The sequence below is a fragment of the Falco biarmicus genome, chromosome 17 (assembly GCF_023638135.1).
Source record: "Falco biarmicus isolate bFalBia1 chromosome 17, bFalBia1.pri, whole genome shotgun sequence".
Classification (NCBI taxonomy): domain Eukaryota; kingdom Metazoa; phylum Chordata; class Aves; order Falconiformes; family Falconidae; genus Falco; species Falco biarmicus.
Window position 1 is genome coordinate 369065 of NC_079304.1, and position 24634 is coordinate 393698.

Below are 24634 nucleotides of genomic sequence, written 5' to 3' on the forward strand. Positions count from 1 at the left end.
GCGATCTCACTGCAACCCCACTCTGGCTGAATTAAGAGGGGTTTTTTTAAAAAAAAAAAAAAAGCAGCTGGAAAAAGACAAATCAAAATGTTGAGGTTGGGGGTTCTTTTCTGTTCCTCAAGTATCATTTCTGGTCCTGTCTTCTATTTAAACCTTATAATTACATAGTGTTATCTGATTTCTTGACAAGGTATCACAACATGCTTTTTTTCCCTTGTTCTAGTTCCCTAAAACATGTTTTTAGTCTAACTAGTCCTCAAATCAAGGTCATTATGTTTCACCCTTTCCGTTCACCATACCTCTACTAAACCTACAAGCAGACTCTACCTGCTAGGGGTCCAGGCCTACATTCTACCTCCAGATGGATGCAGTTATGTGGGTTTAGAGAAAGGAAGCACCTGTCCAAGTGGAAAAGGTGGGGCTGATCTAGCTAACCCAGGAGCCTGGGAAGCCATGGCACAGCTAGCTAAGAACAGGGGGGAAAGGCATGAGGTAGCAAAGTAGCCCAGGCTTCGTGCCAACCTCTCTGGAGAGGAGAGGCTGTGACTGCAGCAGACCGTTGGTCTCCCCAGTGGCTATCACAGCAAAGCAGCACTCCCCATCCTCTTCCTGTATCTCTCCACTCACAAGGCCGGCTGTTTCTGTTTGCATGTAATCAGGCAACAGATGGTAAACTAGACAGTGCCATCTTCTTGCTTCTAGAAAAACCAGGGGGTGGGGTGGGTAAGAGGTGGCATATATTACGATACTGCAGTGACAGAACGTACCTCCTGATGGAAGCAAAGATGCAACAGAAACCACAGCTTTGGTTATTAGAGCTTAGTAAAAAACCAAAATGCCACCCATCAAACTAATCATCCCTATCTCTTCTAGCAAAAAGTGCTGCACAATCTCTGATAAGGTCAGTCACACAGGGAGGCACAATGACCTCTGCTCAGGCCTGTCCTAAGGTAGGGGAACATTCCAGAACAGCAGCAGTGTCAGGGAGCATTTCTGAGAGTTAACAGCATTCCTCAGAAGACAGATCAAGTATTTCTCAGTTTGCTCAATCTTACAACCTAAAATTAAGTTTGAAACTCAACAAACAAGTGGTGTTCTCCTAACAGTTCTTCCTATCCCAGCTCCCGCTGCAGCAACAAGGTAAAACTATACCTAGCTGATCTTTGAAACCTTGCTGCCTACTCTGTATACAGACATTTCTTCAAGTCAAAGACACTCTTCCTAAAAATATTTCTTTCCCAAGGTCCGTAGTAACTATTAGCAAAGAAATAGAAAATCAAATGTATAGGAACAGAGAGGGAACTACCAACGTGCAGCTGTTCAGAAGAATATAAAATTGCAATGAAAAATAGTTCTAAATGCTACATAGAGGAGTTTTGAACATATTCTTCTTCCACTGACAGACTGGTAGCTCGACTTTTCTAGCAACCCTTCAGTCAGTCCTTCCAACCTAGAAATTCAAATTCACCTTTCAGTTTCTCTGCCACACTGTCTTTTTAAGGCACTGCAATTTGAACCCAATACCCACAGCTGGACAAATTAAAAATGCTCACTCCTCTGTGCTGTTCTGTTTTAGCATAAAGGAGGTCACACAGCTGTGCCTTTGATAGTTCCCACCGTATCTCATGCTACAAATGCAGCAAGGAATACTGAATAAAAAAAACCAAACAAGCCACAAAGTGGTTTGGCACAACTAGGCTAAGTGCCACTCTATCTCAAGCCCAAGTTTTGTTTTCACCAAAGGCTTCGCTCAAGGCTTAAAAAACCCCACATTTTGCTTTAATATGTAGGAAGAGGCAAGAAAGCACCAGCTGTTCCCTATCAAATGGGCTACAGCCATTCTAGCTCAGATGAGTTGCACATTATCAGCCAGCCAAGTTTATTTGCAACAAAAATGGGACTTTCTGTATCCTTCCCCAAAGACACACACCACAGAGTAAGTGTTATAAAATTAAAGTTCCTACATTCCCACAGGCTATACTCCAGCCTACGCAATGCGGTCATCTCCCCGTAATTAAGGTTCCTAATTCTGTGCTGCATAGTAGCAGAAGTAACACAATCTTTTACAACTGCTTGAGGGCTGCAGGTCAAGGATCCAACTTCTTATCATACTCTGCCTGCTTGTTTCCATTGCCTCTGCCACAGCAGCTTCTGTAGCCTTCTCTCCTTGCACAGAAGGAGACCTGACCTACCACACCACCAGTTAACTATTCTCAGTTTTCAGAGCCTCAGAAAGCCAGCCATTTCATTACGATTAGCAAACACCACAAAGCTTCAGAATTATCAAATGCATCTCATGGCTATGGACAGACCTATTCAACGTGTTCCAGAAAGTCACCTTTTAACACTTAATAGCACTGTCCAGTTCCTCAGTATTTACCAGCAGCATGCAGAAGAGTATCTCTGTGTAACAGGCCAGGCCTTCCCTTCCCCATGAGACTCCTCCGAGTACCCCCTACTACACATCCCAGAACTGCTGCCCACCGTTCTTTAGCTTTATGTCACTTGATGAAGTGACAGGAAATAGGAAACATGTCAGGCTGAAGAGTTGCCACTGCAGTCTTGTCATTCTGGTCCAGCGCTCAAGTCCCAAATGCGATTATATTTCTGGCTGTTTGCTATGGGTAGGAGGGAGACAGAGCTTAGATTTAAAGTCCTGATCAGCTGAGCATGAACGTGGAAGATCAAAGGGTCATTCAGCATACAAGCTAAGCTTTCCCTCATTGTCCTTGAACAAAATTCCTCTCACTCTGAACTGTGGAGTAAAATGCCTGCCTGTCTGCCTCCCACTCTTATCCCCAGGAGAGATGGCTGCACTTCACTACTGGACGGTTTCTGCACTCAAATGTTTTGAGATGAAAAGCTCTAAAGAGCAGCAAGATAAATAAAACTGCAGTTTATTAAAAGAGACTAACAGATTATTCACCAGACCAGCCAAGCTATTTCACAGTCTGGTCATGCTTGCAGTGCAAACAGTGGGAGTTTTGGGAACACAGCACAAACCCTGCTAAGAGTAAGGAGACATTATGAAATGGATCATTTTAACCAAGTCATGGAAAGGCTCCTAATAGTATGAATCATCAATATAACAGAAAGAAAGAGTACACTTGAAAGTAATCACTGATGTCCAGCACTGCCAACATGGTAATAGAGCATGCAAATTAATACAAGCAGACCAAGGAGAGCAAGTCAATCAAGTACCAAACAGGCAAGGGACTCAAAACTACAGCTATAACAGAGTGTATCTCATACCTGCTGCTGCAACATCCTCCACGGCTGCCTGGGTTCCTTCTACCCACTATAAAAGCCATCTGATCACCTCACTGCTGTGACCCTGTAGCTTCTCCTGCTGGAAAACAGATGCAACAGGGATGAAGTTTATTACCTGCTTTGGGATCTTTTCATCATACACTTGCAGAAGGTTGGGTACATGATCTCCCATTTTATTTTATACCACCATTAGTGCTGATGGTGTTCAGGGCTATCCCCTGCTTTGTGCCAGGCTGTGCATTTACACAGAAGCTGGCACTTGACTGTTCAAAGTGACACACAAAAGTTGCCTGCAAGAAGACATAACACATCTAGGGGACACAAGGACTTGTGATCTGTGCTGGCACATCCCACATCCTAAGAGATGATCTCGTTTCTCCTCCCAGGCCTAACCACTTGGCTTCAGGAGTTAGCCAGCATCTAGTCACCTTGTAAGATTTCCCAGAATAAACCAGCCTGCATCAGGTGTAAAACATTTCCCATTAAGGAATAACAGCATGCTTAGGACAATGTGCCTTAAAGGAAGCTTTACATTTCAGGACTGAGAAACCACAGCTTTGCCTGTTTGCACAGAAGAGCGTCAGCAATTAGAGCTCTAGTTCACCAATCAGCTACTGTCTGGCAAAGCGTGGCAGCCCAGTCACACAGCTGTACCCTTCCATTTCCTGAAACCAAATTAGATTAGAAACTGTTAAAAGTGTGATACAGAAAAAAGTTTACATAAAGGGCTGTATTTGGCACAAGAATGTTATTCCCTCATAGATACAAGGCAGTTCCAAGACATGATCCCCAAGAAGCGCTGCTGAACTTTTCCAGTACATGGAACTTACAAATTTGGTAGCAATGGTAAATAAAGCTGTGGTAACAACTGGCACAATGTAATTAGGAAAAAATGCAGACACTGAAGAAAATAACCTACTTGGCTCACCTCAGAGCTCAGCAAGCCAGAAGTTCATATGGGAAGAAACTTTTTTCTTTGCCATGAATAATTACAAAAACAGGAGTTTCAAAGGAAATCAGCAGTTCCAGCTGGCACATAAACCTTATCCTAGGAACAGCCATTTTGCAGCAGTGCACTTCTAACAGGACACAAGACCCCAGAAAGCAATAACATTACTCACCCCAATCTTTACTTATCTGAAAATTTTCTTCAGGACAATATGTTTTTTCCTAATTAGAGCTATACAGGACAGTGATCATATCACATGTTACAAACTGGTGTAAAAGCTACTGCTTCCACGTTGCGATATGCTTCCTCCAGATATATCCTCCCATTCTCCATCCGTTCTGGATTGTCAGTTTGCACTCTGTTTTGGCTCCTTCAGTGTTAAAGCACAGAGCTAATCAGTATCCTAAGAAACTAATAGAAAGATAAACCTGCCTAAACAGAGAAGCTGCCAAATTGATGCACGTCTGATATCAGAGTAAGCCAGACCATCCCAGCAATGGTGTCATTCAGTGTACCAAACTGGTAGTAGGCTGATCAAAATCATTTTGCCTAGCTCTGGTTTTTACTTCCACCCTGTCTTAGTACAATTTTCTCTTGCTCCTTATCTTAAGACTGCTTACTTTCTTGACCTTTGGCTGAGCCTCCAAGTATACTCCACCCTTTAGTCTGGGGTGCCACTTGGTTTGTTACCTGCTTCCTATTTTCACTTTGAATCTAAATGGCAGGCACATCCTAAATCATCCCTCTATCTCCACTACTGCAGGCAATTACCTGGGGCACAGACTATGATGATTAGGGACCACTCTTTAATTAGTGGAGCAAGCAAAGACAAATTCTGTCCCTACTATACTCACATATAACTTGTTTTTTATATCCCCAATCAAGATATCCAATGCCAGCTGGAAACTAAGCTACAAAGTCTATGGCTAGTTGCCCACAGCACCACAGTCAGTTTTATGAAAAAGAACTGCCCAGAGGATGGGCTCAGAAATGCCAAACAGGATAAAGTTTCACCTTCACTTCCCACGTCAGTGTCACCTTTTGTGACAAATGTTTCTTAAACCTGCAAAAGTCTGTGTCATTGGGCTAAACAACATGAACAGAGTTTTCCTTCAAGGAAGTATACAGTGGACTTGATTGATTAGGAGGCAAGGCATTAAGATCACTGCCAGGCAGTTGGAGAGCACTGCCTAGACTGGAAGGAATGTATTAAAGGAGCAGATCACAAATCCAAAAGCAGACAAGAGAACCCAAAAAATAAGCCATTTTAGCAGGAACAGCACAGGGATGGCATAAAAATATCTGGTCTATCAATAGGCTTTAGTTCTACCAGGGCAAAATGTACTTTTTTATTGCAACTATTTAATAATTAGATTATACTATGAGACCCAAGGGAGGGAGGGAGGAGGGGAGGGAACCAGGAAGTGTGGCTATATTCAGCTGTAACTAAGTGAAAAACTTCTGCTTTCAGCAAAAGTCAGACTAGGTCTTTTTTCCATTACAATTTAAAAAAAAAAAAATGTAGGCCAAATGGGACTGACCTTGTTCCCAATGCCAGAAAACACAGGCTCCGCTCAGATGTCTGTGTGCCAGAGCCCCAGGGAAAGAGCGCGAGCATGGATTCCGTTCAAGTTTACTGAAACACCCTTGTCCATCTACAACTAGATGTGTTCTGCAAGACCTTCAGATCAATGCATAGTACATGGCCACAGTTCTCCATACAGGGGTGTCTGTGACTATTTATACAAGTCAGCATCCATTCAGATCTAAACCAGCTTCAGGCTTTAAAAAACAAAAAACCAAAACAGACACCACCACACCCAACCTGCCTGCTGAACTGTATGCAAACAAATCCTTTTCAAACTGAAGGCCTCCTGATATGCAACAGCTGATGAATATTATTTTTTTTAATGCAAAAGTAAAAAATACTATGCCAATCTGCTAATAAATCCCACAGGCTATACCTGCTTCAACACTATGATTGTCTCAGTTGAGTACATTCGTTACTGTTGAGTTTGTTTCTGAAGCATACCAAAGCCCACTAGAGAGCTGGCATCTTCAGCTGTAAACAGAAGTAAAGATGCAAAAATACCTAGGGCCAAGCTTGTTGTTAGACCAAGTTCCACAGCAGATTTTCTACCACATCACATTCTGTGCCTTGTACCTTCTACAATTTGTATATACATACCCACACTTAACCAGTTTACACATGGCTGACTATACTTTATCAAGAACCAAGTTCAAGCTTCTCAGCTAGTGACAGAATAATTTAGGCTCCAACCCCTGCTCAAAGCCAGGCTGATGCAGATCAGGTTGCTCAGGCCCAGTCCAAAAATACAGGCAGCAAACAGCAGCTAGCCCTCAGTTATTCTATAGTAAAAGTGCCCTTGTGACAGATGGCGACCCACTCCCAAAAAGGTCTTTAAGACACATCAAATTGGGTTAGAAGTCAAGAGGTTCTCTGATGCAGCTCTGTTGCCCAGACTTACAACATCTAAAACTCAAACATTTTAAAATATATAGCTGGAACCCAAACCCAAGAGGGAAGCCACCTCTACTCACCTTCTGAAAGTATGAAAGTAAGAGCAGCAGCAGTCCTGGATCTTCCTATCAGTGTAACAGTGCCCTGGATATTTGCACCACTTTATCATTATCCTAGTCTTTCTGTAACTCTAGTCCCCAAGACTAGACTGAGATGATACAGACTGAGAAGACACCTAAAAGCAAATAAGATTTATTCAAGTATAGTACTTCAGATATTTTTACGGTATATTTTCATTACATAGCGTTTCTCTCACTTGCTTTAAAACACACTTAAGTAGGTAAAGCAACTCTGTAGGAATGCATTATACCAAGTAACACACAAAGTAATTAAATTGAATGCTTTGAAGTACTTTACAAGCATTTTTTCTGCTTCAACACAATTCCTACATAAGCAAGCCCACTTTATATTATCACTAATATAAGTGATAGCTATATTACAGATCCTGCAGGCAGCTCACTTAATACCACTGTCTCCAGAACTAGTGGGAACCAAGGCAGATTATAGTTTTAAACCTAATTTCAACCTACTGATGCTTGCACCTGTTTATGGAGATTGGATTTAATGAAAATTCCCTTTTAATTGCCTGTATTTTCTAAGATTCAGCAAGAGATACTTTTTTTTTTTTTTTAATACAACAGTGAATGTACCTAAGCCCAGGCTCCAAAGATATTTAGTGAGGCTAAAGGCCTAGAGAGATTTCAATAGATTTAGTGAGATCTTCAGGGCCAAGAGATTTCAGGCAGCTAACTCTGCTGACATCAGTGGCAATCTGCAACCTATATACATATATTAAATAACCGAGGATTTCAAAAACAAACATCACTGTTGTGTGATTTAACGTGACATTTCAAGTCATCGGGCATTTGCTAAACTTTCTTCTAATGTAGTATCAGGAAATTCCTCATTTCCTACTTAGAAAATACTGACAAGAGTTAAACTGCAAGTCTGTCTTAAGAAACTTATTAAAGAGAGCTTAACCCAGTGGAGATCCTACACCAGTTTTGCACCCTGAAGAAATCACCCCCTCTCTTTCCACGCCAATTCTCAATTTCGGGAGCTTGCTCAGGTTGAAACAGCTGTTTCATGCACTGACATCTAGTGGCGATGCCAATACGGAAAGCACCTGCCAGCATACGCAGGCCTCCACTTTCACCTCCCTTTTGTGTTTTTCCCTAGAACAGAGCTGCAGTTTCAGCTCCAATGAACACCAGGGCTGGAGCTTCTTCAGTACCAAGCACTGGCCATGGCCAAGGGCTGTATGTGAAGGACTGTACAAGTTAATGAAAAAACAGGTTTTTATTTCTGCTATAAGTCTAAGATTGGGCTGGATTTTGAACTGCAGCGTAGCAGCAGCAAGTTAAATCCTTGCAGTCTGTTCTAGTGGTATATACACACATACAGAAAAGTTCTTGCAACCTGTGCTGTGGTCATAACATGATCTGGTTTTTGCTCTTATATGAGAGCATGAGACAGTTTTAGCAAATACAAGCCCATCTTCCCTTGTCATTGCCCCCTTCCTCCACACACAATGGATACTCTAGAATTACATCAATTCAGTGTTCAAACTGAACAGATGAATTACACTTCACATTACCGTTTTAATTATCAGAAGACTATAAAACTGCACGGGGAACTGGATTCCTGGCTTCTGTTCAAGTTCTGCCACCTCTAGGAAAGTTATTAAACACCACCCACTTCTGTTTGCTCTGGTTTCCTACCAACATCCTGTTGGTGGTGGTAAGTGCTGCTAACATGCATCAACATTAACAACCTATTTCAGACATAAGCTTCAGTAACACCTAGAATCTCTAATTAATACTCTCTTTACCTGATACAATTAAGCACTATAGCTCTCATAACACGGAGTTTTTGATAGAGAATCCTTTACCTACCACCAACAGGCAACTATTTCAATGGGATGTAGTAAGTGCGTAACTTTTCACAGTTCCTGTATTCTTTAGTCTTTTTTATTCAAGCAAATCTGCACTTGAATTCAGACATTTTCAAGGCCCGAACGTGTTGTTACAACCCGTCTTGAAGCTAATTGTCATTTTTCTACCACAAGCAGATTCCATTTAATGCAAGAAAAAATACAAGATGAAGTTGCAATCTACAAGCTCTTTGAAATCTTTTTTATTGCTCGTAACTGTCCCATGTTTCCATTAAAGCCCTTCATCAGTTTGCAGCATTAGAATCATTCACTCTTGTGAGGACTGAGCTTTGTCTCACGGAAAATACATGGGAGATGAGCAACTACAAAGTGTTTGGACTAACTCCTCCCTTTTCTTTCCATTAGGGAATACTGCACTACTTTTCTTTGTTCCCATTCTTCTTGCCATTTGAGGCGATGCTTTAGTTCATCCCAGATTTATCTTAAGTTAAACATTTCATGTTATGCTAATAACTTGAGAGCGTAACATTCGTTAGCCTAGCAATACATTTGGGCTTAACTGCAATTTGAAATTCTACAAAATTCCAGGCAGACTTTTCTTTTTCTTATGAAGTAGGAAAAACTCATGCATTTGTGCAGCATTGTTTTCTCCTGCAGCTGCCTTTCAGTAGGTTTCCAAATTGGCTCACTGAAATAACGAAACTTACTGACTTGATCATGCATCCATAGTTTTCATGGGCTTAATATGTACTATTTTTAGATCAAACATACACTTATTTGCAACCAATGCATACACTCCCACTTCACATACCACACACACTGCTTCCCATTCCTCTGTGCTTTGGCAAAAACAGAGGTATTTCATCTCAACTTCTTCAGAACGTTTGCCTTTCAATATTTCACAGGAGATTGGATACACCTAGAAGCAATAACAATTTGGAATAAGAAAAGTGGTATTACTTGTATGACTAAGGATGACATACACTCATGAGGATTATAGGATCAGGCCCTGAGAATGTAATAATCCCTAAAGATAACAGTAGTTTGAAAAGAAATCATTGTGTTTGATCTCCTCAGATCTTTTTATAAAGCAATACACTGGTGCTCATAGACTGCTTTATCACATTAACGTTTTGATATATGATGTTTAACCAGCTACCGGGCAGGTCATATCAGACTCGGGGGAGGGGGGCAGGGAAGACCCCCGGGGGTGGGTGGGTGGAGGGAGGGGGGCACGGCAGACCCCGGGGGGGTACCACACCCGGCAGCCCCCGGCCCGCACTGCCCCGGCCAGCCAGAGCCGCCTCAGCAGCTCAGGGAAGAGACACGACCAGCTGATATTCGCCCGTGACAGAAATACACAGGAAAAGCTTCACCCAAAACACACACGCCCCGCGACGATATTTTGAGAGCGGAAAAATGAACTAACGACAACAGCCTCTCCGACCAGGAGCCCGCTGCAGCGCAGCCCTGCGAGGCCCGCCCAGGCCTGCTAGGCCCCCGCGGCGGCCCGCCCCAGCGCGGCACCAGGGCTCGGGAACGGCCTCTCCCTCCAGCTGGCCGCGCACAGAGCAGGCGGCAGCACCCCCCTTAGCAGAAGGGGGGCCGGGAGCCGGAGGCGCGGCGCTCCCCGCCTCCGCCTCAAGAGCAACGGGGACTCACCGCCTTCCTCCACCCAATCACTCCATGGACCCGGCGGCGCGCCTCTGCCCGGCCCCAAAATGGCCCCAGCGGGAGGGCTCAGGCTGCCCGAACCCAACATGGCTCCCTGGGGAACACAGCCGCTCCGGTCCCCGGGAGCCCGCTGACTTCGCGCCGAAACCCAAGATGGCCGCCGCCGCCCCAGCCCCCGCTAAAAGCCCTCAGCCCGAACCCAAGATGGCCGCCGGTAGCTTCACTGTCAGCGGCGGCACCGCCGGGACACTCGTCAGAATCCAAGATGGCAGCCCCCGCTGGCATGGGACTGGCTCGGGGTCACGTGACGGGGGGTGTGGGCCGTGTCCCGGCGGAAGTGTGAGGGACCGAGCAGGGAACTGGGACTGGCGGCAGCAGGCTGGCGCCGCCGGAGCAGAGGTGCCGCAAGACGGGAGACACGGCTGTCACCACGGAGCCCGCCAGCGCTAACACGGCGGCGACTGCCGCTTCGCGGGCCGGGGGCGCCGGGGACCAACCAACCTCACTGCCCCCGCCCAGGATGCCGCGCAGGAAGGTGAGCGTGGCTGAGGGACTGGGGAGGCACCGGGCAGGGGACTGGCGAAGCTCAGGCCGTAGCTCTCCCCCGTTTTCCACCCCCTCCGCTACCTCTCATGGGCACAAAACCGGGGGGAAAATAGCGGCCTTCAGCCCACTGCGCCCGCCTCGCTCGCTTCCTGAGTGGCTGCCACACGGGCATGCTGGGCGCTAATTGGCCATCTTGCTCGTCACTCATCGCCCCCAACGGTTACCGTTTCCCCTCCCCCGCGCCTGCAGCTCGGCCCGCCTCTTGGTTTTCCCGACTGGGCAGGCAGTTGGAGAGCTGTTCACGTATTGGTCGGACTGCCTTTCCTGGCTGGCCGCTGATTGGCTTCCGGGGCTGCCGATCTACGCCCCCAACGGTATCCTCCCCGCGCGTGCTTTGCTTCTCCCCCTCTCCCTTCCCCCATCCCACTCCGCCCACCCCCCCCACCCCTCCCCTCCCCTCCCCTCCCCTCCCCGGTTGATGTTTCACTAGGCGGGAAGCTTGCAGTGATAGGCTGGCGGCTGCCGTCAGTCACGCTCGGCGGCCGCGCTTTGTTGCTGTCTTAAGCTATCATTGGCGGGTTCTCCCTTTCGGCTCCTCCCATGCACGCTGTGATTGGTCGGGACCGGCGAGTCTCCGCTGGGTGCAAAACAAAGCGGCGCGGGGGCCGCCCTCGCGCCACCCGTGCGCGCGGGGCCTCGGCAGAGCCCCAGCCCCTCCCCTCAGGCGCGCGCCGGCCGCGGCGCCTTCCCCTCGGGGCCGGCGGCCGCGGGGTGCCTCCGCCCGCGCCCCATGGCTCCGGCCGCTCTGGCCGACACCTGTGGGCGCCTCCACACTCCGGCTGTCGGGTCAGGGCTGTCGTGCGGGGGAGGGATCTTGAGAGGCCTGGTGGCTGCCCGCCAGCTCCCGGGGCCTGCTTCCCTCAGGGCAGGCCGCTGCGTGGTGCAGGGGGCCGCGCTGGTGGGCCAGGACAAGGTGAACGCGGCTGCATTCGCGGCCTGTTCTAGCGCAGCCTCTTTGCTGAGTGCCCTGCTTTTCTCTGCCCTGCGTTGCTGAGTGGTGATGAGCCAGTGTGGCCGTTGCTGGAGCCCATCTGTTTGCTCCACCAGCTGCTCCCGCGGTGCCTGGTGCTCTGCTGTTGTGAACAGGCAGGTAGTGCAGGAGTGTTGTTGGCTTGGCAGGGTGATCCGAGAACGGTCAGTTCATAGCATTGTCCAAACTAGCCCTAAACTTGATTTACCTTTTGCTTTAAATAAAATCCAGTGCTACAGTTATCTTCCTTAGTGGATCAGTTTGCAGAAACTTGTTATTATAGAAGGCACTGTCTGACACTGCATATTTATTGAGCTAAAATATCTTCTCCAGAGTAAATACACTTGACATTTATTAGCTTGCATGTGTCATTGTGTCAGCTTGAATTTATCTATCTAGTATAAAATAGTGGGGGGTTTTAATAGTATAAATAAAATATGCAAGTTTAAATGCTCCTTTGCTAATGTCTGGGTCTGTGGTGTCACAGAGGAACGCAGGCAGTAGCTCAGATGGAACAGAAGACTCTGATTTTTCGACTGATCCTGAGCATACAGACAGCTCTGAAAGTGATGGCACATCACGACGATCTGCCCGTGTGACCCGTTCCTCAGCCAGACTCAGTCAAAGCTCTCAAGGTAAATGCTTTATTTTCTTAAACAAAGGAAAGAAAAGCAGCCTCTTAAGCAAAACAGGCTCAATGTACTCCATATTCCTGACCTTTAGAACTTAAATGAGTGGAGTTTATACCTAAATAAAAATATTTAACGTTTTTCATTTGCTATTAATGAGGCACAGCAAAAAGCAGTCTTTATATGTGCATATTGCACAAATGAGTTAATATAGTCTAAAGATTACACTGGTGGTGGAAGTCAGAACTCAAGTATCCTCAGTTCAAAAAGTAAAAACATCTATTTGTTAAAGAAAGTAGGAATCAAAACACCATGATTCTGCTGCCAGCTTTGCCTGATTTTTCTGAGAACTCTAAAAATTTACTTTCCGTCTAGACAGTTCTATTGGTACTGGAGCCAAGCTAGAGAGAGGGTGTTTAGAGGTGAAAGTTGGTTTTCTGGTTTTTGGGGTTTTCTGTACTACAAGGGAAGATGTATTTTCATGACTTGCTGGTGCTGACCCTACTCTGCAATAAATGTAATCAACATATTGCCAGTTATTTTGTATGCTTTGGCATCAGTATTGTAAGAGGAAACATTGAATGTGTCCGCCTCCTCATTTTTAGTGTAAGTGCAGTCATTCTTGGCTGTTTGTTAATAAGCTGCCATCTGGCATCAAGGGGAGGAAATGACAGTAACTTCTTTCCATTGCTTGATGTATACGTTTTGATAAAGAATCTTGTTTTGCAAAAAATTATATTGCAAGTAAGAAATATATGTACATGATCATCTGGTGATTAGGTCTTAAAAACAAGAGGAAACGTGGTTGGGTGTGTATGGGATGTCTGTGAGATTTTAGGATTATGAAAGCATTATTTTAATGCAAAATAATTGTTTTATAGTCTATGAGCAGCATAGGATCACAAAACGACACACAGGGCTCCAAATATAGCTCCACACCAGAAGCAATCTTGCTATTCCCAAGGGTTATCTAAACACTGATAACCTAACTATCAGAACTAATGGTTCTTTAGCTTTCCAAATGGAAGCTGGTTTGTAATTACTAGTTAAGTCCATAGAAAGCTGATCTAATTCCAGATTCCTGAGTGTTGGTAAAAGTGTCAAAAGATTTAAGCTCAGAAGAATGGAGCATGTCTTTGTGATGATGTGCAGCCATGAGCGGTAGGACAGAACTCTATGTTGATACCAGCTATCAGATGTTGGTATTACAGACTTCAGAGCACGTGCGAGGTGACTCTTTTGACTTACAGTGCTTATTGTGGGTGTAATTATGGTGTTTCTATGGAATTAGATTCCAGCCCAGTTCGTAATCCACCATCGTTTGGAGCAGAAGAGCCTGTCTATTCTACAAGGAGGGTAACCCGCAGCCAACAGCAGCCTACTCCTGTGACTCCAAAGAAATACCCACTCCGGCAGACTCGCTCATCTGGGTCAGAGACTGAGCAAGTGGTTGACTTTTCTGACAGAGGTACATAGGGTGCAGTGAGGCGTTGAAAGTTTGCAAAATGCTGTTGGAAAGAGTGTGTGACTCCATTCTCTGAGGGCACAGTATAATATCCTGAGGACAGAGCGTTTGAGACAGCTGTCCGGAGTTGCTTTACATATTTTTTTTGAAAGCTTTATTTCAGACAAATTTGTAACATCTTGATCCTTATTTAGACACTAAAAATGCAGCGGATCACGATGAGTCTCCACCTCGTACCCCCACCGGGAATGCCCCTTCCTCAGAGTCTGATATTGATATCTCCAGTCCAAATGTATCCCATGATGAGAGCATTGCCAAGGACATGTCCATGAAGGATTCTGGAAGTGACCTGTCTCACCGCCCTAAGCGCCGCCGCTTCCATGAAAGCTACAATTTCAACATGAAATGTCCCACTCCTGGTTGTAACTCTTTAGGTAATTTCAGCTCCAGGATTAATCTGTTGGGTTTTGCCTTCCTGCTGTGATATTCAAAGTCCCACTCAGCTGAGTTTATGCATCCTAACAATATGCACTTAATTATGATCAGGAATATTACTGAGAAGTAGGTACAAAGAAGGGATATGAAGCATATTTGTAGGTATATTCTTTCTGGAGGTGTTTTCTGGCTAGGAGTGTTTGGGGGATGCTAGGGTGAAGAACAAGTTAGGAGTATGGGCACAGGTGTGGGAGGAGAATGCAGAGTCTTGCAGGTAGGGTGCCAGTCTCTGCCAGAAGCAGGTTTTCAGAAACAAATTTTTGCAGACCTCAGATATGTGTGGCTGCTTGCATGGACTGCAGCTTTTGAGTTAGTGTGGAAAAGGTTTTCCTTCTTTGTTCTTAAAGCTTCTGCCATGAACCACGAAGCATGCTCCTTCTGTCACACTGGTAAACTGAGCATGCTCCTTGAGAAGGTCATATGAGGGATCTGCCCATCTTGAGTGCTTTTTAAACATCTTTATGATCATATTTTTTAAAAGGTGGTGTTTTTTTCTGATCCTCTGCAGGACACCTAACTGGAAAACATGAGCGACACTTCTCCATATCAGGATGCCCACTATATCATAATCTCTCAGCAGATGAGTGCAAGGTAAATAAGTCTTTTTGTTTTATCTTCCTTACCAATTTTTTTGAACAAAATGCCAAGACCTATCATTTATGAACAGAAGATAGAGTTAACATATTTCAGCTGATGTCTTTAGCTGTAAGACAGTAGCATTTGTGCGTCAAATCATCTGTGAATTACAGTTCAGAAAACTCACCAAAACAAGAGAAGGAAAAGATGAAGCCTTTGATAGTACTTTGCTGCAGCATGAGTTTTGGCTTCCAGGTGCGAGCCCAGAGTCGGGATAAACAGATTGAGGAGAGAATGCTGGCCCATCGGCAGGATGACAACAACAGGCACGCCACCAGACACCAGGTAGGCAATCTGCACTTAATAGAGTGGCTGCTCAGTTTTCAGTGGGAAAACTTCAGCTTGTCATTTCCAGCAGCAATGATTTTAACTTGATCTTCCTTCTTCACTTCAGATAAGCTGTTGCGGTGAGTCCTGGCACGCCCATTAGTCATCTCCGATTTGTTTCAGCAAGGGCAATTCATTGTATTCCTCAAACGTGAGACTGGAGCACCTAGCAAGAGCAGAGAGGTGGCATTGGCCAGTAGTATTTACAAAGGAGGCTGGAGCTGTTCTCAGGATGACCTTTTCTGCGTGCTTTAATATGTAGGACAAGAGAATTCCTGCAGCACTGTAAACTACAATTTTGCTCTGACTAAACAGAAAAGAATAAAACCAGGGGAATTAAATTTTTCAGTTCCTGCATCTTGGACTTGAGTCAAGATGACTTAATGAGTCAGCTTGAGCTTTTCCCTATGATTAAGCAGCACATAAGGAGTGCACCCTGTCTTGTGGGACTGAGGTACACTGGCAAAGGCAAGCTGTGGTATAAAGAAAAATTTCCTATTTTACACGCTGATGTTGTACCTGCAGTGCCCTCTTATTAGCACGGGATTTGGTTCAGAGGCAGCAAACATCATAAAATGAAAGCCAGGACAGAGGTCCTATAGGGCGGGAAGGTAAAGAAAACTTTAAAGTGGATGAAACCTAGTGAAGGTTTCCACCTCTGCTTTCTTTCAGGCACCAACAGAGAGACAGCTGCGTTACAAAGAGAAAGTAGCTGAGCTCAGGAAGAAGAGGAACTCGGGGCTAAGCAAGGAACAAAAAGAAAAATACATGGTAAAAGCAATGACTTTATTCTTTCATTCCCTCCTGTCTGGAATGAGACCACTAAACAGGAGTTTGGCTTTCCCAGTCATCCTGCAGCATTCTCAGCTAAAAAAGCTGCAAAATCCAACAGTTTAGCAGCACCATGGCAGCAAAACCTCCTATTATTTTATTGTTCTAGGAGCACAGACAAACCTATGGCAATACTAGGGAACCTCTGCTTGAAAACTTGACGAGTGAGTATGACCTCGAGCTTTTCCGAAGAGCACAAGCACGGGCATCTGAGGACCTGGTGAGAAAAATCACATAACAAATGTATTTGTTAGAAACGTGAACGCTTTCTGGGTTTTGTTGTACTTGTGCAGATAGAATCAGCGTTTGTGAGAAGAGCAACTACAGCCCAGCCAAGTCAGCCAAGTTACACTAGGGATAACATTTAAGTGCCACTCATTCAGAGGGTTTGCTGAAAGTACAGCTGGTGTTAAGCATTTGCAGTCATGAATGCTGCAGTGCCTGCAAGAGGAATAATTAGTAACAGTCCCATTTAATAGGTGTTCATTTTCAGTGAAAGAGTGGACAGCTTCAACTGTCCACTGAAGGAGTGATGATAACAGAAGACAAAAACCGTCTTGACAGCAGCCAGTGACTGTGGAATGGAGCTCAAAACCTTGTAGGTGCTTTCCAAACCCACCTTCCATCTCCAGACATGAGCCAAAAGATACTCTGATGGTTACCAAGTGACAGTTGCGTGTGGGGTATCTCTGAGACAGAGCATTAGGCTGTATCCTTTCCCTACAGATTAGGAAAGAAGCGTGAAGCGGCAAGGAGTTTACATTGCCTTCATGACAGAAAGAATATGATCCTAGTGTTGTCATGCTGCTAAGTGCTGATTCACAAGACAAATCCTGGTGAAAGAACAGTCTGTACCGTGCTGCTTGTGGACAGGGCTCAGACTGTTTTGACTGAGGAGGTCTGTGGGATGGGTCATTAGATGTTGTCACATTGAAGGATGAATTTAGAAGACTTGAAGTGAATGATGTCCTTGTGGGAAATAAATAGGGTCCCCTTCTCTACCTACTTTTAATATTTTTTTTTAAAAAAGTAATTATCCATTTTTTTTCATTCATAGGAGAAGTTGCGGCTCCAGGGCCAGATCACAGAAGGCAGCAATATGATTAAAACAATCGCTTTTGGCCGTTATGAGCTGGATACCTGGTATCATTCTCCCTACCCAGAAGAGTATGCTCGTCTGGGACGTCTCTACATGTGTGAGTTCTGTCTCAAATATATGAAGAGCCAGACAATACTGCGCAGACACATGGTAAGGGTTAGGGTAGAGCTGATTCCCAAGTTTTAAATCTGATGTCGGCGTGTAAACATTTTAAAACATTATCGTTGTTAACTCTGTTGCTCACTTTAGGAGGGGGGAAGACTGCATGTTTCCTGGTATACCCAGTAGCTGTTGTAACTTTTTCTGCCCTTAAAACAGGAGTGTCACCCTAACTTTGTTTTCCTGTCATAGGCAAAATGTGTTTGGAAACATCCACCAGGTGATGAAATCTACCGCAAAGGCTCCATTTCGGTGTTTGAAGTGGATGGGAAAAAGAATAAGGTAACAACTGTGATCATTAGGTCAGTCTTGAGTGTGGAGCCTATTTTTGAGATGTGCCAGGCACTGCTTTTCCTGTAAAGAACCAGGATGCAAATGGCCCTTTCTCCCTCTTAATTGCAGAAAGGCTACTAGAGTCTGATCTGTTCATTCTTGCAATTCTAGCAGCAGTTTTGTCTGCGTTTTCTTTGTGGTTATTCCTCAGCCCTGTTGTGCTCCAGCAGTTCTGTCTGTTGTCTCCTACTATGGTTGGAGATACGTGTCAAGATCTCTTTCTGAAAGTTAGTGGGAAGATTACTGTGCTTGACCTCAGTAGGTTGCTACTGCCCATCTCCCATTCACTGTGGTGAATACTCGGTGAAATTTGGGTTAGAGTGGGAAGCAGCCTAAATTTGAAGGTGACCTCCTTAACCTTGAATTGAAGGGTAGAACATGCATCTGCAGCTGCAGATACAGTGCTAGGTAGTAGCACCATGCTTGTGCCCTGTCTTGCGTTGTGTCTGGTCTTGAAGGTTTCAGAGGAAAGAACAAAGAAACAAATGCAAAAGCTAAATTCTGCACTGCTGGAAGTTGGGAGGAATCTTTGATATTTACCGGAGATAACCTTGAAGCACTGGATTAATGCAATATAGTGCAAGCAAGCAGAGATCCAGCCTTCTGCTCCTCTTCACTGGGGATGTGGTGTTTAGAGCATTCAGAGATGAATATCACAAATGTCAATTCCCAGCCTTAGGAGGCTAGGCTTATCAAGTTTCATCACAAATGGAATTGTTTCCTGACCCAGCTGCTCTATTTGAAAGAGTGTATGTCATTTCTCAGATGAATCAGAACGTTCTTGTCATTTCCCATGTATGCCTGTTTTTGTCCAGTCTTGGATGTTCCTCTATAATAAACTGGTGTATTCTGTTATTTTGCTTCTAGATCTACTGTCAAAACCTGTGTCTGCTGGCAAAACTTTTCTTGGACCATAAAACACTGTATTATGATGTTGAACCCTTCCTCTTCTATGTCATGACTGAAGCTGACAACACTGGCTGTCACCTGATAGGATATTTCTCCAAGGTTAGTTGAAAATACATACATATGCATTACTGCCTCTCTAGAATGAGATTTAGGACACAATTATCAGTACTGAATCTCCCCTCAGAGTTCTTGCAGTCTTGGGATTTGTTGCTTTTAGGAATAGATGAAGTTTCAAACCGGATCTGCATAAATTGTTCATACTTTGCTGCAGGGATTGGAGGTGTTTTGCTGTAGCATCTTTTGTCATTACTAACAAAAACCAAATCAGCTCAAATGAACTGTTGTTGCTAGGAAGCATAGTGGTGTCTTAAATATAGGCAAAAGAAAGGATAAAGAAAATGTAGAGAATAAGTATTAGTCAGCATGTTTTGGTTTTTTTTTTAACAAAGTACTTGAAGGAATAAAAATTCTTAGGTGGAGAAACTGGGGCATAACTCAAGTAAGTCACTGGCTAAGCTTAGAATAGGAGCCAGTTTTCTCAGCTGTTTTCTCAGACATGTTGCCTACCTAAAAAATAGCCAATCTGTTTGTTTAATCTCTGCCACACATGAGTGAAATACATTTCCTGGTTGTTGTTACTTCAATACAGAAAAAGTTACTACCCTTCTGGACATGGTGATATCATGCAATGTAGCTTAGAGGTTTCAGTCCGTGAAATTCTGTAGGTAGGAGAATACTCTCCCAAATAAAGAGCAGGCAACTATATTCCTTAAATAACTGAGTCAAAACTGGATAAATATCTAAGAAAAAAAAAGGTTCTAAGGAAAAATGGCCTTGATCTGCAGATAAGTGTGTCTGAGTTGTCTTTATCTGAACATTTCAATGTGCTTATAATGCTGCTGTGTTGTGGTTTAACTTCAGCTGGCAACCAGGTACCACACAGCTGCTCGCTCACTCCCCCCGTGCCCAGCAGGATGGGGAGGAGAATCAGGAAAAAGGTAAAATGCAAGGGTTGAAACAAGAACAATTTAGCAATTGAAATAAAATAATAATAACAACAACAACAGTAATAATAATGAGAAGGGGAGAGGAATAAAATCCAAAGGGAAGGGGAAAAAACCCCAAGTGATGCCCAATACAGTTGCTCACCACCTGCTGACCAATGCCCAGTCAGTCCCTGAGCAGTGATCGACAGACTCAGACCACCTCCTCCCAGTTTATATACTGAGCATGATGTTCTGTGCTATGGAGTACCCCTTTGGCCACTGCGCATCAGCTGTCCTGGCTCTGCTCCCTCCCAGTTTCTTGTGCCCCTCCCGCTTTCTTGTGGGCAGGGCCTGAGAAACTGAAAAGTCCTTGACTTAGCATAAATATTACTTAGCAACAACTAAAAGCACCAGTGTGTCAATAACATTGTTCTCATAGCAAATCCAAAATGCGGCACTGCAGCAGCTACTAAGAAGAAACTCGTATCCTGGCCAAAACCAGGACATGCTGTTATGTCACTTTCCTGTTGCATGTAAACCTGGTAGATGACAGAGGTGGTAGTGAGGGTGTTACCAGTTCCTCAGGTACAGCTCCATGGCCAGCCATCCTAGGCTTGAAATTGTGCACCAAACACCCAATTTAAGGGCTAATAAAGTAAGACATTAAGCCAGGTTGGTAGCTGAAGGATGATCATGTTACTTGTTGTTAAGCAGGTTTTTCTACTGTTGCTGCTTTCACCTTGTATTGTATCAGTTGCACAGGCTTGTTCCGTTTGTTGGGATTATGGTATACCCATCATTTGTACAGATCTAGACCTGTTAATCTGTCCTCTCTGTTCTTGTTTTTAGGAGAAGAATTCTTTTCTCAACTATAATGTTTCTTGTATCCTGACAATGCCTCAATATATGAGGCAAGGTTACGGCAAAATGCTCATTGACTTCAGTAAGTAGAGAGAGAGAAATTCTACAAACATTATTCTGCCCAACGTGACAATTTCACCAAGAAATCTAACGTATTGATGGTGATGGTTGAGCAGTTTTCATTATAGCCGGTTTCTGCGTGTGCTAAAGAGGGTGACAGTTTAGGAAAGATAAATAGGTTTTCTTTCCTTTACAGGCTACTTGCTTTCTAAAGTAGAAGAAAAAGTTGGCTCTCCAGAACGCCCTTTGTCTGATTTAGGCCTCATCAGCTACCGTAGTTACTGGAAAGAAGTTCTCCTTCGTTACCTGCATAATTTTCAAGGAAAAGAGATCTCTATAAAAGGTATGATTTTAAGCTAAATAAGCTTGTAGTGAATTGGTTCAGGAACATACCTATGCATATCACTGATTTTCCTCAAATATGAGGCAGGTCATGCTTGACCATTCATGCAGATGTGCAACAGCATAGTTAGTGGAATATTCCTGTAGTTGGGTATGGCTCCTTTCCAGTCCTGCCACGGTTAAAATACTAACACTATTTGGACCTCTTTAAATAGCATTTTTATGATTATGGCACCTAGGAGTGTGCAGCATTTCGTAGAGATACCAAGGTAGTTCTGAAGAAGGAGCTGTCTTTCAGAGGATTACGCCTTAACTTGGATCCTAAAATTGTATCACTAAATCATTGTGATGTGTAGGCTGGCTTTCAGTTTTTGGGTGAGCTGGGCTGTTTCTGTACAGCTCTGCATGGCTTGTACCCATAGCCCATGGCTCTTCAAGCTCTTTGCAATCAATTAGTCTTCAAGAGTGAAATAAGCAAAGGCAAGTTGTATAGCAGTGCTGTAGTTAACCAGGGTGGACAAGGGGTGCAAGCCGGCAGCAACAGTAACACTGCATGTATCTCATTAGTATGTGTGAGGCATTTTGTGTGTACCCCTTCAAAAGGAGTTGCATAAAACTTGGAGTTGGAAACTTAACAGTTACAGGCTATTACAGAGGAATTTGTTTCTGCTCTGACATGAACTGATACTGGTTTGCAGAAATCAGCCAGGAGACTGCAGTAAACCCTGTGGACATTGTTAGCACGTTGCAGGCACTTCAGATGCTCAAGTACTGGAAAGGAAAACACCTGGTCCTAAAAAGACAGGTAAGATTTGTGATAGCTATTTCTGTATTTTTGTTTCTTTATATTTAGCTGTTAGATTCACGTGAACCTGCCAAAATCAGCATTGCCTTTGCATTGTGCTGGATTTTCTAGCCTTTTCATTCTAGTGGGGGAGCACTGTAATTTTCAGATGCAGTAACTGATAAAATACGACATGGGCAACCAACCTGATTCTTCAGTAGCATAAGAATATGATGTATTGACCTTCCTTTTCTGATGTGTGGAATAACGTTGCTCATTATAAGTGGCTTTTTAGGGGAGCAATGGATCAACGTTCCCATCATGGTCCTCATCGTGCCTGCCCTTTATTGGGCAGCCAGATGACATAAAAGTGAACTGAATTAATGGAATCCCGAATGAGTCCTGTTTGTGTCCTCATTAGATACAAGACAAATGGTTTATAAATTTCAAAATGTGACAGCTTCTCTCTTTTGTTTTCTGCTCCCTGAGACTTCACTTTGTAGATGAATGTAGCCTTATTAGTGTAATTGGAAGGGCTTCTAGAAAGCTCTGTGGGGGAAATGTTATTTTTGTCACACCGTGCAGTTAGTAGGCTAGTCATCTTCAGATCTGTGGACTTAGATGTGTGGTGGTGTACCATGGATAATTCTCCACATGGATCATTTGTTTTAATCTGCTCTTTCATGCTCTTTTCCTTAGGATCTGATTGATGAATGGATAGCCAAAGAGGCAAAAAGATCCAACAGCAATAAGATAATGGATCCCAGCTGTTTGAAATGGACCCCTCCTAAGGGAACTTAACTGTCTATCACTCCTGAAGCCAGTGAACCCCAGCAGTAGGAAGTACCCTAGGGATCTCTGTTGTATCTGTTGCTGTTGTGATTGGCTGGTACAGTACCCTCCTGAAAGATCAGTTCCCCTTGGTACTGTTCTGGCCCAGATCTTTTGTGCACACCACAGACGCTAGTTCTGAGGAACTTTATGTTTCGGCCTCAATGAGGTTGCAAGGATTGGATCTGTATAGGACCCAAACGAAGCTCCTAGCAGCACTGGCCCAAGGAGTTCTGATATCTGGTACTGTACCTGTCCAGTCACTGGTCTTACCCTCATGTTCTTATTCCAGTGAGGTTGTATTGTGTCCTATAATCTGATTGTTTCTTCCTTCAGGTTCCTTGCGTTCTGAGTAATGGAGATAATTTCTGTGGCTTTTGAACAAGGTCTAATGCTTGTTTGGGGAAAGTCTGGTTTTCCAACAAGCTGCAGTTACACTGACTTCAGCATTTTTAACTAGTCCTGTTTGATGGCCTGTTCTATTCCATGTATCAAATAGTTTTAGTAAGGTAATGTGCCACCTCTTTCAGCAGTGTTTTCCATATAACATAGCAGGTCTTCACATGGTCAATATTGTACAGTCAGAAACTTGCATATCTTGTAACTGAGTGGTGTGATTGTTTGTGTTACCCTGGAGGAGTCAAGGCTAAGTGTGTGAGAACATCGTGGTCTGAGATGTTTCAAAGAGTTGCTCTTGGTATATGCTCCTGGAGCTACTACAGTACCGTATCTGTTGGAGAGACCTCCGATTATAAGTTACTGTGTTTTCCTGGTTTATCTCTTGGAGTTAGTAGGTTCCTTTACACAGAAACACGCATGTTCAGTGTATTTCAGTGGAGATATTTTTCGCAGAGCAGTCTTCCCTGATTTGTAGGTCTCTTGGTATTGGAGAGGATTTTTTCCCTCTAGACTGAAGAAACAAAAACTTTAGGCAGATGTTTGCTAACCTTGTCCAAACAGCCACAGAAACTCTACAATGCAAATATTGTCAGTCGTTGGATTGCCTACAGTGTACATTCTGTGCATCAGTGGCAGCTCTGGTTAGCTGTGTGGATGGTATGCTTCTCTGACAGTGCATCCTTGTTTGTCTTTGTAAAACAAAAAAGAACTTTTACTTCCTCTCTTCCATCAGCACCGCCGGAAGAAACTATCTTACAATGGCTTTCAAGTATAACCACTGCCACAGGTTTCCTACATGGCTCCAGTGTGATTAACAGGGGGGGACAATGCTGGGGTGGATGATGGCAGCATCACACAGTGCCGATTTCATTTAAACCTTCCAATGCTTCCTCACTGGATGGTGTCTGAAATGAAGCACTTGCATTGTGCCAGGAGGTAGGAGCCATTTCCTGTTAATTACTGACCCATCCTAATGTGGAAAAGTTCTCTATTGCTCTTCTGATGGTTGTCTGCCTTTCTCTGCCTCCGTGAAAGAAAAGAAAAAAAAAAAAAAGGGATCATCAGTACATGATGTAGACCTTGTGGGCATTACTGAATTTTGCTGTCTCACACCCTTTGCTCCTGTATTGTAACTAACTACAGATGCTCATGAAACTATCCAACAAAGTAGATCTGTTGTGGAGTAGGGAAGAAGGCCATTCTTGTGCAGAAGCTAAACCCTGTTCCCATGACATGGTAGAATGTGCTGTTCTTATATCTACTTCTCAATAAAGCATGTTCCCTGCTCAAGTTTATGCAGCCTTTTTATTTTTTTTCATTCAGATGCTGTTGTGCATCTCCAGTTAAGTGAAACTGCTGCTTTATGTTGCAAGGGACTAATTTGGAACCCATCTTTCTCCCTGGTGTATTAAGTATTGTGACTAGCATGACCTTGAGGTTGAACCTGTCAGAAATAGCCTGTATTGTGTGTTCATTCGAGAGCTCATTGTGCACAGGAGGCTACCATGAGGAATATATGGATGTTGTCAGATACTCGCAACTTACGTCATGCAAAATGGAGCATCTGTCAACCTGAAGTTCAC

The 24634-nt window shown here is 44.1% G+C and overlaps 2 protein-coding genes across 7 annotated transcripts in view; one reads left to right on the top strand and one right to left on the bottom strand.

Moving 5' to 3' along the window:
- The window catches only part of FAM117A (family with sequence similarity 117 member A), a 32231-nt gene extending 21753 nt beyond the window's left edge, over nucleotides 1-10478 (bottom strand). For 2 of the 5 annotated variants that reach the window (XM_056362720.1, XM_056362718.1), the window contains exon 1: nucleotides 3253-3349. Coding sequence is in view for 2 of the 5 variants with exons in the window: in XM_056362716.1 (XP_056218691.1) it covers nucleotides 3253-3311 (59 nt within the window). In the remaining 3 variants the exon portion in view is untranslated. Of the gene's footprint in view, nucleotides 1-3252; nucleotides 3350-6781; nucleotides 6937-9466; nucleotides 9575-10317 lie in introns of those variants that run through there. The other 3 variants (XM_056362716.1, XM_056362715.1, XM_056362721.1) reach the window with 3 other exon arrangements.
- A 171-nt stretch (nucleotides 10479-10649) lies between these two features.
- On the top strand, nucleotides 10650-24341 carry KAT7 (lysine acetyltransferase 7). Of its 2 annotated transcripts, XM_056362711.1 has the most exons (15): nucleotides 10650-10864; nucleotides 12393-12540; nucleotides 13826-14002; nucleotides 14194-14433; nucleotides 15003-15085; nucleotides 15326-15415; nucleotides 16130-16228; nucleotides 16398-16508; nucleotides 17346-17537; nucleotides 17739-17828; nucleotides 18747-18887; nucleotides 20624-20717; nucleotides 20892-21038; nucleotides 21736-21842; nucleotides 22521-24341. In XM_056362711.1, the coding sequence occupies exons 1-15, from the start codon at nucleotides 10850-10852 to the stop codon at nucleotides 22620-22622; spliced, it is 1836 nt and encodes a 611-aa protein (XP_056218686.1). In that variant the 5' UTR covers nucleotides 10650-10849; the 3' UTR covers nucleotides 22623-24341. The 2 variants fall into 2 exon arrangements, with proteins under 2 accessions (XP_056218686.1, XP_056218685.1); XM_056362710.1 differs by lacking the exon at nucleotides 10650-10864 and having other exon boundaries at nucleotides 12354-12540.
- The last annotated feature ends 293 nt before the right edge of the window (nucleotides 24342-24634 follow it).

What these genes read in the sequence shown, in the direction of transcription:
- KAT7 (XM_056362710.1), top strand. Translation starts at nt 12,369, where the DNA reads ATGTCTGGGTCTGTGGTGTCACAGAGGAACGCAGGCAGTAGCTCAGAT. An exon ending in TCCTGGTTGTAACTCTTTAG is followed by an intron (nt 14,434 to 15,002) that starts GTAATTTCAGCT and finishes GATCCTCTGCAG; the next exon opens with GACACCTAACTGGAAAACAT. An exon ending in TCTCAGCAGATGAGTGCAAG is followed by an intron (nt 15,086 to 15,325) that starts GTAAATAAGTCT and finishes TTTGGCTTCCAG; the next exon opens with GTGCGAGCCCAGAGTCGGGA.